This window comes from Schistocerca piceifrons, chromosome 1, assembly GCF_021461385.2.
Source record: "Schistocerca piceifrons isolate TAMUIC-IGC-003096 chromosome 1, iqSchPice1.1, whole genome shotgun sequence".
Lineage (NCBI taxonomy): Eukaryota > Metazoa > Arthropoda > Insecta > Orthoptera > Acrididae > Schistocerca > Schistocerca piceifrons.
The window spans coordinates 986774658-986789435 of record NC_060138.1 but is presented as its reverse complement, the minus strand read 5'-3'; the positions used below and the strand labels follow the sequence as shown (position 1 = coordinate 986789435).

The window sequence follows — 14778 nt, the reverse complement described above, 5'->3', positions numbered from 1 at the left end:
TATCTGACAATGGATCTCAGTTTACATCAAACATTTGGAACAAATTTATGAAGGACCAGGATATAAAACATATTAAAATATCTGTGTACCACCTGGCAAGTAACTCTTGCTAGCACTATACGCGAGAAGTTGGATGACTGTGTCGGACTTAAGCGAGTGATAAACACTCAAAGTGGGTGGAATATGCACGTTCATTTGAGGTCGTTCTAAACAGCATGAAAAGTAATGCAACTGTATATTTGCCCTCGGAGGTGAAGACAGGAATCAAACCGAAATTTCTATTAACAGAAATTGTGGAGTTCCCGCAATGCCTGTCTGAGTCAGCTGCTGAGAGGGAGCAGGCGGTAAAATCCCGTATGGAGCAGCTGGCAGCGGAAAGGAAGAAACGGCATGATAGGTGGTACAAACCAATTAAATAAAAAATAGGAGACAAAATCCTAGTACAAACGAAAGAAAAGTCCAGCGAAGTGAATGGAGAAATAAAAAAGTTGTCTGAGCCGTACTATGGGGCATTTGTAGTGGCAAAATGTCTGCACCCTAATGCCTACCGACTCGAATACCCTGTTTCAGGAAAACTTCTAGGATTAAGAAATGTGAAAGAATTGAGACTGTACATTGAGAATGGGAAAGTAGGTCACGAAATAAGTTATCTGTGTTTAGATTATAAAATTATTTGGAGGGGTAATTTGCAATGTTTAATTTCAGGATTTATTATAGCTTGTTGGTCATTTAGTCACATAAGGATTTTTTTTTTTTTGGGGCACAGGATCTGTGCAATTATAAAGAGATAGTTTAGATGCACATCTGGGTGTGACGAGGTCGGAGAACTCAATTATTTGGTGAACGGTACCAAGTCAAAAATCAGTGCACAGTATGCATATAAATTAGGTTTTTGGGGGTATATAAGGGATTTATTTATGTGTATGAATGTGTTACACAAAAGTTTTTGGATGTTTTTATGTTAGTTGTAATTTCCAAATTATAAGTTATAGTCACGCCAATTGGGGTGCATGGAGGTCGGAGAAATTTGGAAAATGAAAATCAATAATGCTTACATAGGAAGACAGATGTATGTTTATCTACTTATCTGAGAATACTTTGGGGGAATAATTTATTGTTGTACGGAGTAATGATTTGTGTATGCAGCTTCACTGCACAGAATTAAACGAAGGGTGAGATTTGTTCATTTTTGTTGTTAGTTTTGAGTCTAATGGGAATTATTTAAATTAAAAGAGAATATTAATTTGCCGATGAAGTTGATTGGGAATCCATCATGAGATGCATGTCTCTAGTGGGACTTGAATAACGTGTCAGAATCATTGAAGAATTTACAAGCACCTTGCAAATGATGTACATCGATTGTTTACTGTGTAGTTTACATATGTTTGTATTGATTCCACTAGGGGAAGTGATCATTGTAGATCCTGGGTGGTTTCGGAAAGTGTTTGTTTTCTGGTATCTACACCTGATTCAAATTTCAACAGATTTGTTCCCGCAAAACGATAGTGATGGAATGCAGAGCCAAACAGAATTTCAGCAGGGTACTCAGCTCTGAATCTGTGGAGTGCCGCTGGGGACTTCGTTGTGATGAAAAGGTTCTGTGAAAGTGAGCGCAGTGGTGCTGATATTTCTGTGGTATTTCAATAGGCAGTCGATTTTGATAATTGTATAGTTTTATTTGGCATTTAATTAATGTGCCACAATTCATAATTTATGTTAGATATAAGTTTAATTTAAATTTAAAGGATGCTGTATCAACACCACTACAAATAATTACACTATTGATCTGGCACTTAGGATACTTATGTTATTGTATTATGAATTTGTGTCTTATAACTTTCTTCATAACATATATGGCACACCAACATATTATGAAGTGGAGGTGTAATAGTTAACTAGCGTTTCACTCTCATTTAAGTGTATGGCCAAAAGAGTCAGCCTACAGAAATTGTGAAACAAAAATCCTGTCATCCAGGACCGCTTGCCACAAAGGATGCAGATTCTACATGAGATGGGGCATCTATTGTCTATTGAGGCCTAAGTGTCGTACTGTGGGAGCGAGCAGACCCTCCGCCACACACTGTCAGGTGGCTTGCGGAGTAGGGATGTAGATGTAGATGTAGAACATACATGATAGGGAAACCAAGTAGAAGGTTTCATGTGGCAAGGAGACGTAGAGGCGTTACATATGGTGGACTTAAGATTGGCCACAAAGGGAACCATTTATGAAAACTATTTAATTCTGTAGTAATACAGGGAATCAAGCCGCATTAATTTTAATCTGCCATCCTCCATAAATTTTCATGGTGACCCCAATAAAACTTGAATACTGATCATATCTATAACAGTTTAGGATTTAGTGTTAATGTGACATTAACAAGTTTTGTAACAAAGACCTGAATGCTGAAATCTGAATGCTTTGGTCGATCTTAACGATTTACATCTCATATAGAAGCGTGTCATTAAAATGACAAAATGGTTCAAATGGCTCTGAGCACTATCGGACTTAACATCTGTGGTCATCAGTTCCCTAGAACTTACAACTACTTAACCTAACTAACCTAAGGACATCACACACATCCATGCCCGAGGCAGGATTCGAACCTGCGACCGTAGCAGTCGTGCGGTTCCGAACTGAGCGCCTAGAACCGCTAGACCACCGCGGCCAGCTTAAAATGACAAAAGTTGTAAATATCAACTGTGTAACTTAATTTGTTTAAAAGATATAGTAAATTTAAATTATCAGTATTTACAGTTAAGCATCAGATCACCATTTCCTCCACACAAAACACATTGAATGATGACAGCATGACACCTTTTTGAATCACTAGGTAATAGAATATTTGTTATAAAGTTTAGTGCATAATAGCTACTTTTGTTCTTTATTCATTTATTTATTTATCTATCAGAAAGCACATTGGTGCAAGGCTACTGGCTGTGGCATTCAAAGTTAATAAGGAAATTGTATTGGTTTTGTGTAAAAGAATTTATCGTTTATTATGTAATGGATATTATTACTTTATTTAGAACATGAAAGTGGTCAATCTTTGATTATTTAAATATGTTAAAATGTAAAATAATGTAGAATAACCTATAACCAATCAGATGGATGGCTTCAGAAAAGGGAACTGCCCTAGTTAGTTGAGCGAGGACATTCGGCGCATGGGAAATGTGGCAGGGTACAGGCAGAGGGACAGTGCTGAAGGAGATGCAAAAGCAGACAGTCGGTCTTTAGGTAGCTAGGAAGTGAAATGATTTAGAAAGTTTTGTGTTGTATGGTATCACGGGACTTAAGTCTCTGAGCTGTGAGCAGCCGCGTGCCTGGTGTGAACTCTAACTTTTAGTGTGGTTAAGGAGGTGGAGTATTGGACTTGTGTTTCATGATGAGATTGTGGAAGATTGAACTGTATCAAATAGATATGCGCTCAAGTGTAAAAGTAACTCTAACTACGAAGATTTTCACTATTAGTTTGCTTTATGGATAAACATTATTTTAACTAAGTCACAACTGTGTGGCCTACGTCGTTTATGGGTCATTAATTTAGTTCCCGATATTATTATTACTGTTATTATATGTTATGTTAACTTTGTATTTTGCAAACTTGCCATCAGCCAGACAACTTAACCAAAGGGTCACAAGTGTCTAATTTAGGGCGTGTAATGCGACACGTGTTGTTCAACCCCTAGATGAGTTTGAGCCAAGACTTTTTGAGAAAGAGAAACCGCATGTGAGCCTCAACATCCATGGGATGTTAGCTCGCAAGATCAACCAATACAAAAATTTGAGGGTAGGAAATTCCTGGGTGCATTGACAGCAAACGTAATTGGTCTCCCCACATCCTTCAGCTCTATAAAAGACTTAGTTCAGCAATATATATACTATGAATTATTGCTTCAGTGACCAAAGTGGATACCATTAAGGCTTCCTACTTTGTCTACTTTCATTCAATAAGGTCTTATGATGTTATATTCTGGTGGAACCAGCCTCTTGGGGTAGGGGGGGGGGGGGTGCGGAGGGGAGAGGAGGAGAGGGGCAGGGGGGAGGGGGGAGGTGGGGAGGGGGGGAAGATGAAGGGGGGAGGGGGGAAGAAGAAGAAGAAGAAGAAGGGCAGCTATCAGAATAATGAGTGGTATCCATCACAGACGTTCTTGCAGGAACTTGTTTCGAAAGATGGGGGCCCTTACCGCCCTGCTCACAATATTCATTTTTCCTTGTTGACCTACATCTGTAAAAACCTTTCTCTATAGAAGACAACAGTGAATTTCATAACTAGAACACCAGAGATAAAAACAGTCTACACATTGAATCGAAAAATCTAAATCTGGTACAAAAAGGAGCTTATTATCCAGTATTAAGCTGTTTAATGCACTCCCACCACATATCAAAAGTCTGCGTAAACAATTACCGATAATCAAACAAATCCTGATAAAGTACCTAACAGAGAAATCTTTTTATACAGTTGATGAATTTGTGGCAGAAAAAGAATACCACCACTAAATTTATAATTGTTTTACAAATACTTTCAATCTGATTACCACAGATATATAATAATTTTGGTTTTCTATATTCATAAAAAAAGTGCTCCGTCTTCAGGCCATGAGTGGCCTACTGGGACCCATCCGTCCGCTGTGTCATCCTCAGAGGAGGATGTGGATAGGACGGGGCGTGGGGTCAGCACACTGCTCTCCCGGTGGTTATGATGGTATTCTTGACCGAAGCCACTGCTATTCAGTCGAGTAGCTCCTCAATTGGTATCGCGAGGCTGGGTTACACCCCAAAAAAAATGGCAACAGCGCATGGCGGCTGGATCGTCACCCATCCAAGTGCCGGCCACGACCAACAGCGCTTAACTTGGTGATCTCACGAGAACCGATGTATCCACTGTGGCAAGGCCGTTGCCTTTCTATATTCATGCATGTATTTACTGTATTATTTAGCTTACTTTTGCTTCCTCTGTATATTACAGAGGCTTCCTAAGTGTAACACAGTATTCTCTTAATTGGGTTTATATTCTCCACTTGATATCTTATCTACATTGTATCTTTTATTGTATTTATGTAAATTAGCTTATATCTGATCCTGCCTTAGTGTACCACAATATTCTGTCAACTGGGTATATGTATATATTATTTGACCCCTTATTTGCATTGTATCTTTTATAGTATTTATGTGAGTTATACCTGAAATACGTACAGCTTGACACATTACATATCCTTGCCATTTACTCAGTACCTGGATCTATGAAATAAATAAATAACAAATCTTATACCTGTTTATCTGTGGATAACTATGTTACAAAAAACATGAGTCACTACTTTATGAGCTGCTTGGACTATTCATTAATGTTAAACCGATTATAGACAAAATATACATATCTTAACACATTAGATGATAATTATGGTGAAGAAGTTCATCACTTCACTCTGAAAGGGGACAGGAACAGAAATATGATACAAATTTGCTGCAAATTATTCTCATATTTCTCAGCTCAAGAACAGGGAAAACTCTGTGATAAGTTTCCATCACAGTCATTCACAATTAAAAATATGATGAGGTTACAATCTGTAGCCAAAACTACAACAAAATTTTTGATTTGCTTTTGTCGGAACTGTTAACCATTTCTCATTTGAAGAAGTATTATCAATAATGAGTAACGGTTGCATTTCTCCTTCCTTTGATATTGATTTCTTACTATTGTGTGTATTATATTTGATTTCTTACTCTTTTTCCCTATATGTTCATTTTATTATGTTTATATGTCTTTGAATTATTCTTGTATACAAATATGTATATTTTTAAATCAGCACAGTCTGTGTCCTGGTACTTCTGACATGAATAAATAAATAATTTCTCCTTGCTGACAGGTTTAATTTTGCTTCTTTTGGCAAAACATAGTATAAATTGCAATAACTACTGAGACAGAATATTGAAACAGTGTGTCTTATTAAACAAGAAATAAGTAACCAGGGAGGTCAATACATATGGAAAAACTCATTGTGTCATTCTGCAGTAAGAGAAGAGAATAAATTTCAGGTTATTTTTGTACTAGCAAATTCTATTTTTGATAGTTATCATTGACTTTAAAAAAATTACAGTACCAGATTGGAAAAAATTAAATAAAAACTATAATTTCTGCTATATCAGTTTAGATAAGAAAGTTCCATATGTTAACCACATGGTAAAATACTCTCCTATTTGTGTGCTGTCGTTTGCCACACTTTCGTTTCAACAACTCAAATGGGTTAAAAGATATCAGGTATTTTATCAATATTTCATTCTTGCATGCTTGCGATTGCAATTGAATCCATTTTTTTGAGATTGGAGGCAATCAATTTTTTAAATGAATAGTTTTCGTAAAATTGTCCGAGAAAGATTGCAAGATGTTTGCCCCAATTCTGTCAACATAGTGCATTGTCAACCACTGTGCCAAAAGCAGGCAAAGAGTGTCTTGTTCATTCTGGCTCGCCAGTGGTTGCTAGACCTCGCTGGTCAGTGCTGCACTGCCACCTGGTTACCCTTAATATCTCCCCCCCCCCCCCCCCCCTCCCCCACCTTTCTCTTTTCAAAACCAAATTGACAATTCCTTCATGCCTCAGGATGTGTCCTATCAACCAATCCCTTATTTTAGTCAAGTTGTATCATACATTCCTTTTACCCCCAATTTGATTCAGTATATCTTCATTAGTTATTTGATCTTCCCATCTAATTTTCAATATTCTTCTGTAGAACCACATTTTGAAAGCTTCTATTTTCTTCTTGTCTGAACTGGTTATTGGTCACATTTCACTGTCTTACAAATACCTTCAGAAAAGACTTCCTAATGCTTAAATTTATATTAAGTGTTGACACATATTTCTTTCCAGAAATGTTTTTTTTGTTGCTGTCAGTCTGCAGTTTATATCCTCTCTACTTTGGCCGTTGTCAATTATTTTGCTGCCCAAATGCCCCAACTTACTGACTATTTTTAGTGTCTCATTTCCTATTCTAATGATACCAGCATAAGCAAATTTAATTCAACTACATTCCATTACCCTTGATTTACTTTGTTAATGTTCATCTTCTAATATCTTTACAAGATATTTTACATTCCATTCAATGTCTCTCCCAAGTTAAGGAGAAAATTACCATTTCTCCACTCTGGGGGCAATTTAGATTGATACGAAAATAGAAGTAGGGATAGAAAATTTCAAAACACCATGATCACTTTAGAGCAGCATTTATTTAGATTACCAGTTTTGGTAAATTATGTTGCTCTCTTCAGATCTTATGCACTACACTTCAAAGACTCTCATTCACGTGTACAATAATTTGTTTGACATAATAAATAAACATCCCAAAAACGTGCACACCATAGCATACGTAAAACAGTCATTATACAAAATATCAAACACAGTGCACCAATTACACATGCTCATGCTAGCTTAAAAACTGCATAGACAAGAGTGTGTATGCCTAAAAACTGCATACTGACTCATGTCTACGTAGTTTTTAGGCTAGCATGAGCTAGTGCACTATGTACGATATTTTATACAATGATTGTTTTCCTTTTGATGTGCCAATATACTATGCAATGCGTCTTCTTGGACTGTCTGTCTATTATGTGACATAAATTATTGTACAAGTGGAGGAAATTCTTTGAAGTATAGTGCTTAAGATTCAAAGATGGCAATATAGTTTGCCAAAACTGATAATCTGAATAAAAGTTTTAATAAAGTGATCATCGGATTTGGAAGTTTATGTGTATTTCTGTGATTATCATTTCACTGACAAACCTCAAAATTGTTATTTCTTCTCCCTTAATTTTAATTCCCTTTCCAAAATTCCCTTCATTTCCTTTACTGCTTGCTCATAGTGCAGATTAAATAACATCAGAGGTAGGCCACAGCCCTGTCTCACTCCCTTTTCAACTACTGTTTCCCTTTCAATCCCTTTGGTCTGGATCTTTTAACTGCAGTACTCGTTCCTGTAAAAGTCGTAGATAACTTTTTGCTCCCTGTATTTTATCCATTTATAATTTTAAATAGTGTATTCCAATCAAAATCAATAGATTCTTCTAAAAATACAAATGCTTTAAACACAGGCTTGCTTTTGTTCAGTTTAACTTATAAAATAAGATGTAGGGTCAGTATGGCCTTGCATATCCCTGCATTTCTCTGGTACCCCTTCCAATAGGCCAGCTTCTGTTAGTTTTTCCATTATTCTGTAAATAATTTAAGTAAGTATTTTGTAACCATGACTTATTAAACTGATAATTGGGTGATACAGCTAACAGCACTTGCCTTCTTTGGAATATGAATTATAACATCATTCTTGATGTCTGTGGGTATTTCACTTGTCTGATATATATTGTATACAAAGTAAAATAATTTCATCATGACTGGCTTCCCAAAGATCTTAATAATTCTGAGGGAATGTCACCTACTCCTGGTAACTTGTTTTGATGTAAGTCTTTCTGAGCTCTGTCAGGTTCTTCTTGAAGTATCGTATCTGTCATCTGACATTCATTTACTTCATTTTTTGTAATATTGTATTCAAGTTTGTTTCCCCTGTATAGTCCCTACAAATACTGTGAAGTAAAACAGGAAAATTCAAGAACTTTTTCAAAACTTTTTTCTCTGATGCTCCCACAGAATAATGACAGGAAAAAGAGTTTATCACTTATTGAATTTCTGCTGTTCATGCAGTAAAACTTCAGCATCAGGTATGAAATTTTAATTTATTACTTCTATACTAATAATTTTTTTGCAATTCATTTTGGAAGCAGTATCTTCATATAGCACTGAATGTACCGGCAAAATTATATCATTGTACAACACATAATTGAGGAAGTATGACATTTTATATGTCTGAATTCAACTTTACAGAATCTGTGGTGAGGATGGGAAGGGGGAGTTACTGGTATTCTGTGTATTCTACTACTATGACTGAAAGAAATAATGTAGTTGAATGAGCAACTGATAAAGGAGAAAGAAAAGAATTTAAAGTAGTAAACTGTAAGAAATTATTGACTATCACAAGAGGACTCTGAATGGCAAAAGCGATGAAACAGCTACTTAAATCCCACAAATTATGTTGCACTGTAAGCTTTTAAATGGATGGTTTAGTGGGCTTTGGCCACAATTTGGTTGTTGCCTTTCAACATGCAATCCCTGCATGTGGGTACACCCACATACAAATTACGTGGTTGTTTAACCAGTTCTGAGATTAGGCCTGGTTTTCTGTGTGTTTAGAAGTCCTATCACCAAACCAAGAGTTATCAAGTTTTTTGACAACAGTGTGTTCTAGCTTCAAGCATTTTGTCTTGATTTCAATCAAACTCAAGCTTTCCACCTGCAGACTTGATATATTTAGCATTGTTGGACTCATCCCACATTTACTTCACTCCTTCTGTGATGCTACAGAGATACTGAGGGTTGATAATGGACAATAAAAGTAGTCATTTAACTGGTAATGTCTATGATACAGCTCTTACTGCACAAGTCAAATTGGTGTTAATATTCTGCCATTATTTGTGACTGAGAATGGATTGTAGTATGTAACTGCTGGAAACAACACTGAAAGGACTGCCACTCTAATATCTAAGGCATTTCCAAAACAGCCAGTTTCCATGATTTTTAAAGTCTATTATGTTATGTTTTAAGTTTTGTCGCTGTTCTCCAAAGATGTGTTACATATGCCTGGATATGATAAATCAGGTTTATGTTTCAAGTGTTGTCTATTAACACTAAGCCGTCCGGTGACACCACAGTGGTGTAGTGCATGAAACAGCAGTCAACGGCCGGCGACAGCACAGTGGTGTTGTGCACAAAATAGCGGTCAATGGCTGGCAACACCACAGTGATGTTGTGTGCATAGTATCACTCAGTGGCTGGTGACACCACAGTGGTGTCGCATACATAGTATTGCTCAGTGGCCGGCGACACCACAGCGATGCTGTGTGTGAAATAGCGGTCAATGGCTAGCGACACCACAATGGTACTGTGAGCATAGTACTGCTTAGTGGCCGACGACAGCACTTTAGTATCTTTTGCATTCTGTTGGTGTTTTGTGTAGGTAACAATAAATTATGCACGCCAACCAGTTTTTTGTTTTTATAAGTACTTGTGCCCTTTCATCATGGTAGAGAAAAGAGACAATATGATTATTTGCAATGAATGCATGGACGTCTTGTCTGAGGTTCCAGATGACTTGGCTGATTGGGAAGAAGACACTGGATATCAAAAAATGAAAGTGAAGCTGAATTGTCGGAAAATAGTGAAATATGTCCAAGAAGAATTCAGCAAACGCTACAGTTGCCAACTGATTCAGAAGAATCAGATGAAGAAAACAGTGTGCAGTGGTCAGATTTTGGTTTACCGAGGACTAAAAATAAATTTGGTGGATCTCTGGGTTCAAACATATTTCCCAAAGATACACAGAGTGTCAAGGATGTATATATATTTGTCCGCTTGTGTCCGTGTATGTGCGGATGTATGTATGTGTGTGTGTGTGCGAGTGTATACCCCTTTTTTCCCCCTAAGGTAAGTCTTTCCGCTCCTGGGATTGGAATGACTCCTTACCCTCTCCCTTAAAACCCACATCCTTTTGTCTTTCCCTCTCCTTCCCTCTTTCCGATGAAGCAACCGTTGGTTGTGAAAGCTTGAATTTTATGTGTATGTTTGTGTTTGTTTGTGTGTCTATCAACATGCCAGCGCTTTCGTTTGGTAACTCACATCATCTTTGTTTTTAGATATATTTTTCCCACGTGGAATGTTTCCCTCTATTTTTTTATATATATATATATATATATATATATATATATATATATATATATATATATATATATATATATATATATATATCATTCCCAATATATAATTCTATATTGGGAACGATCTATTTGAATATATTAGCAATGAAACCAACAAGTACTACAGTCAAAATTGCAACAGAAGGAAACTGGATAAAAAAAAAAATGCCAAGTTTGTTGACATTATGGAACCCGAACTTAGAAAATGGTTTGGGCTTGCTATCCTTATGGGAATTGTAAAAAAAGCAAGGATCGATGATTATTGGTCAACAAATCTGTTGATAGACACATTGATATATCGCAAAACGATGTCCCGCAACTGATTCTGACAAATATTATCATTTTTACATTTTTCCAACAATAAAAAAGATAATGCCGACTGGCTTTTCAATGTGCAATTTGTAACTGATTATTTTTCCAAAAACTTTAAAGAAACTTTTAATCTAAGTCAAAACACTCAATTGATGAAGGAATGATACTGTGACATGAACGGTTAAATTGTAAAGTTTACAATCCGTCGAAAGTTACCAAACATGGCATACTCATTTGATTGCTGTGTGATTCGAGTACAGGATGCATTTCCTCATTCAGGATATATTCCAGTGCTGGGCAGCCTTTATCAAAAACAGTAATGGAACTATTGATACCTTCTTATGGAAAGTGGCATCACCTCTACATGGATAATTATTATAACAATGTAAAACTTGCAGAGCAGTTACTTGAAAAGAGAATTCGAGTTTGTGGAATGATATGGCAAAATAGAGGATTTCTGGAAAAATTAAATTGCACAAAAGTCAATGTGTTTGAAGCTTGTCATCAACGGAAAGGTGAAGTACTCACACAGGTATGGAGAGCTCTGAAAATTAAAATGATATGAATGATCTCTACAATACATAATGTCACTTTTACTGACACTCAAAGAAAATACAGAAAAACCAATTACACAATAAAAAAAACCTGAAAGTGTATTAGACTACAACAAATTCATGAAAGGAGTGGATCGGGCAGACAAATATTAGAGTTATTACCCTGTATACAGAAAAACTATAAACTGGTCAAAAAAGGTTTGCATGTACCTCTTTAATTGTGCACTATTTAAGGCATTCCATACATATTAGTATTTCAATACATAACCCAAGAGTCTCCAATTTCATGATATTTTTATTGAAAGTATCTGATATGAGAATAAAAGACCATGTACTTGCTTTTGAGGAAAACTTGGAGGTTGCCACTACATAGATCCATTTGACAGAATTCCCGGTCACGTAAAGCAACACCACCTAATACTTATATTCGAAACGAATAAATGAAAACGAAGAAACTGCCATGTATGTTCCAAAAACAAAAGAAGAAGAAGAACAAACTTAATGTGCAAGTCTTGTGGAGTTGTGTTACATCTTGGAGACTGTTTTGCTGCATATCACATGAAAGAGAAATACTAACTACCAAAGACAATGCAAACAAACAAATATATGAAAAAAACAAATTTTGTATTTATTTATGTATGTATATCTTCAAAATTTCATGAAAATAGGGGAACAGGGTTGAGAACTAAGGATGAGATTAGTAAAACTTAACAATTTATAATCTCCTGACAATGTCAAGAACAGCTGGTGACAAGCCAAATAATCTGAATTAGTGCTGCCGGTGCCAAGCAAATAAATTTGTACAAATTGTTTGGACGACAAAGTGTTAAGATAAAGTTTGAGTTTGTAATCAGCTTGTCTCTTATCCTGTTGAAAGCAGCTAGCTTAAGTTTTGCATGGATACAGTTAGTCTAACAATGCCTCTTGTAAGAAGTGATTCAGGTTACTGGAATTCCATTTATTGTCTTGTTAAACATGTCCATTCTGACCAAAAGTATCCAGACATAACTATATAATACGGAGCAGACCACTAGATGTCACAAGAGGCAGACCTGCCAGAGTGAAGGGAGGCAGGGAGTTGTGTGTTGTCAGTAAAGTACAATACCAGCAGAATGTGTCAGACAGGAGAGCTCAGTGACTTCAGACATGGACTAGTCATCAGATGTCACCTGAGTACCAAATCCATTAGGGAAATTTCATCTCTTCTAAAGGCACCCAAGGTGCTTGTTGGTGGTGTGACTGAATGCAAACGAAAAGCCACACCCAAACCAAGGTCAGGCAGCCCTCAGGTACTGAGAGACAGGGATGGTGGTTGTAAAAAATTGCATGAAATCAGTGGAAGGAATCACTTGTGAGTTCCAAAGTGCTAACAGCACTCCAGCTAGCACAATGTGTATAGTAAGATAAGAAGAATGGGATACAGTGATCAAGTAGTTCCTCATAAGCCACACATTTCTACAGTCAATGCTAACTGATAGTTGAGGTGATGTAAATAGTGATGCCACTTGACAGTGAATGATGGGAAACAACTGATTTGGAATGATGAATTATGATATGCCCTGTGGTAATCTGATGGAAAGATTTGCATTTGACAAATGCCTTGAAAATGTTACCTCCCATCATTTGTAATGCCATCAGTGAAGTATGGAGGAAGCAGCTTTGTGGTACAGAGGTTTTTTTATGGTTAGAGTGTGTCATCCTCCTGTACTTAAGAAAATGATAAACATGGAAGTATTTACAACATTATGTACTGTAAAGGTGATGATGATTGATTGTATCAGCATGACAATGCACCCTGTCACACAGCAGCAGCTGTGAGGCACTGATTTGTGGATAGTAACTTTCCTGACTCCCATTCCACCACAGACATTCAACACATGACTGGAAATATCTCCAGTAGAGTTCAGACCATCATAAAGATGAAGGATGGACTCACCCCATATTATTGTCCACTAATAATGCTTTTGACCAGATGGTGTATACCAAAAGAGAGAAATGCTGGAATTGAATTTTGAACTAATCAAGCATTTAACCTATTAACTGTCACTAATATTTCATCATCAATTGACTTGAACCATAGTGTTATGCAAGAGATTGTCCAGTAGGAGCCAAGAGTCTGGTCTTGCATGAAATTAACTTCAGCAACTGCAAAAACATTCTTATTCAGCAAAATGTGGATTGTGCAGATCTTAGATAAAAAAATCATTGCACGGATATTATTCTGTTCCTGGAACTGTCAACAAGTTACAGATAATATGCTTCATAAACTCTTAACCATGTACATAAAATAATAAAACTCAGTAAAAAACAACATACCTGGAAGTATGTCAGACCAGAAAGATAGAGGGCTGGAATTACATGAAGAGTTGTTCCAATGGCAAGCAGGAGCTCAAATTTATGAATGGAATGTTTGTAATATCCACGCAAACCAAGACACCAAATCTTAAACAGTGTTTCCAAGTCAAGAAACAATGTAAAAGCAACCTGTAAAGAAAACAAAACAATTAAAGCTGACTGATGATAACAGATAACAAATGAAATTAAATTGCACTATTGCAGTGATCAGTTAGTAGTCCTATAGCCTGCCGTATGCCTTGCTTCTACAAAATTACAGCTTGAACAAAACAAATATTTGCAGACAAGGATAGGTCAGGTGATGAAGTTTCAGCTGTGGAACAACTACCATCCAAACATCATATTCCAAAGATTCCAGTTTGAAGAAAGAGTTCCAGGACTGTGCAATGCATCAATAAATCCAGTTGTTATAAACTTTCTTTATGTGCTACAGCATTTGCTATTAGCACCCTCGAAGAAGACTCTCAGCACAGTGGCAATTGGTATAGCTGAATCAATGAAAACTGGTTGACATCAACAATGTTAACCATTTTGTGGTCACTATCAATATTAAATAGCAAACAACACTGCATTTCAACATCTGTATCTATGAAAGCAAATGCAACATTCATTGTTAATGATAGCTGAAATGTCATCTACATCTACTCAGATACTCTGCAAGCCACCGTAAAGTGCATGGTGGAGGGTACTCTGTACTACTACTTATCATTTCCCCTCCTGTTCCACTCGCAAATAGAGCGAAGGAAAAACAATGATCTGTATCATCC

At 36.6% G+C, this 14778-nt stretch overlaps 1 protein-coding gene across 1 annotated transcript in view; it reads right to left on the bottom strand.

The window, feature by feature from the left end:
* Positions 1-14778, bottom strand: part of LOC124795014 (sodium leak channel NALCN) — a 402332-nt gene that overhangs the window by 197107 nt on the left and 190447 nt on the right. The window contains exon 10 of the mRNA XM_047258779.1: positions 13973-14140. Coding sequence (XP_047114735.1) covers positions 13973-14140 — 168 coding nt within the window. The remainder of the gene's footprint in view (positions 1-13972; positions 14141-14778) is intronic.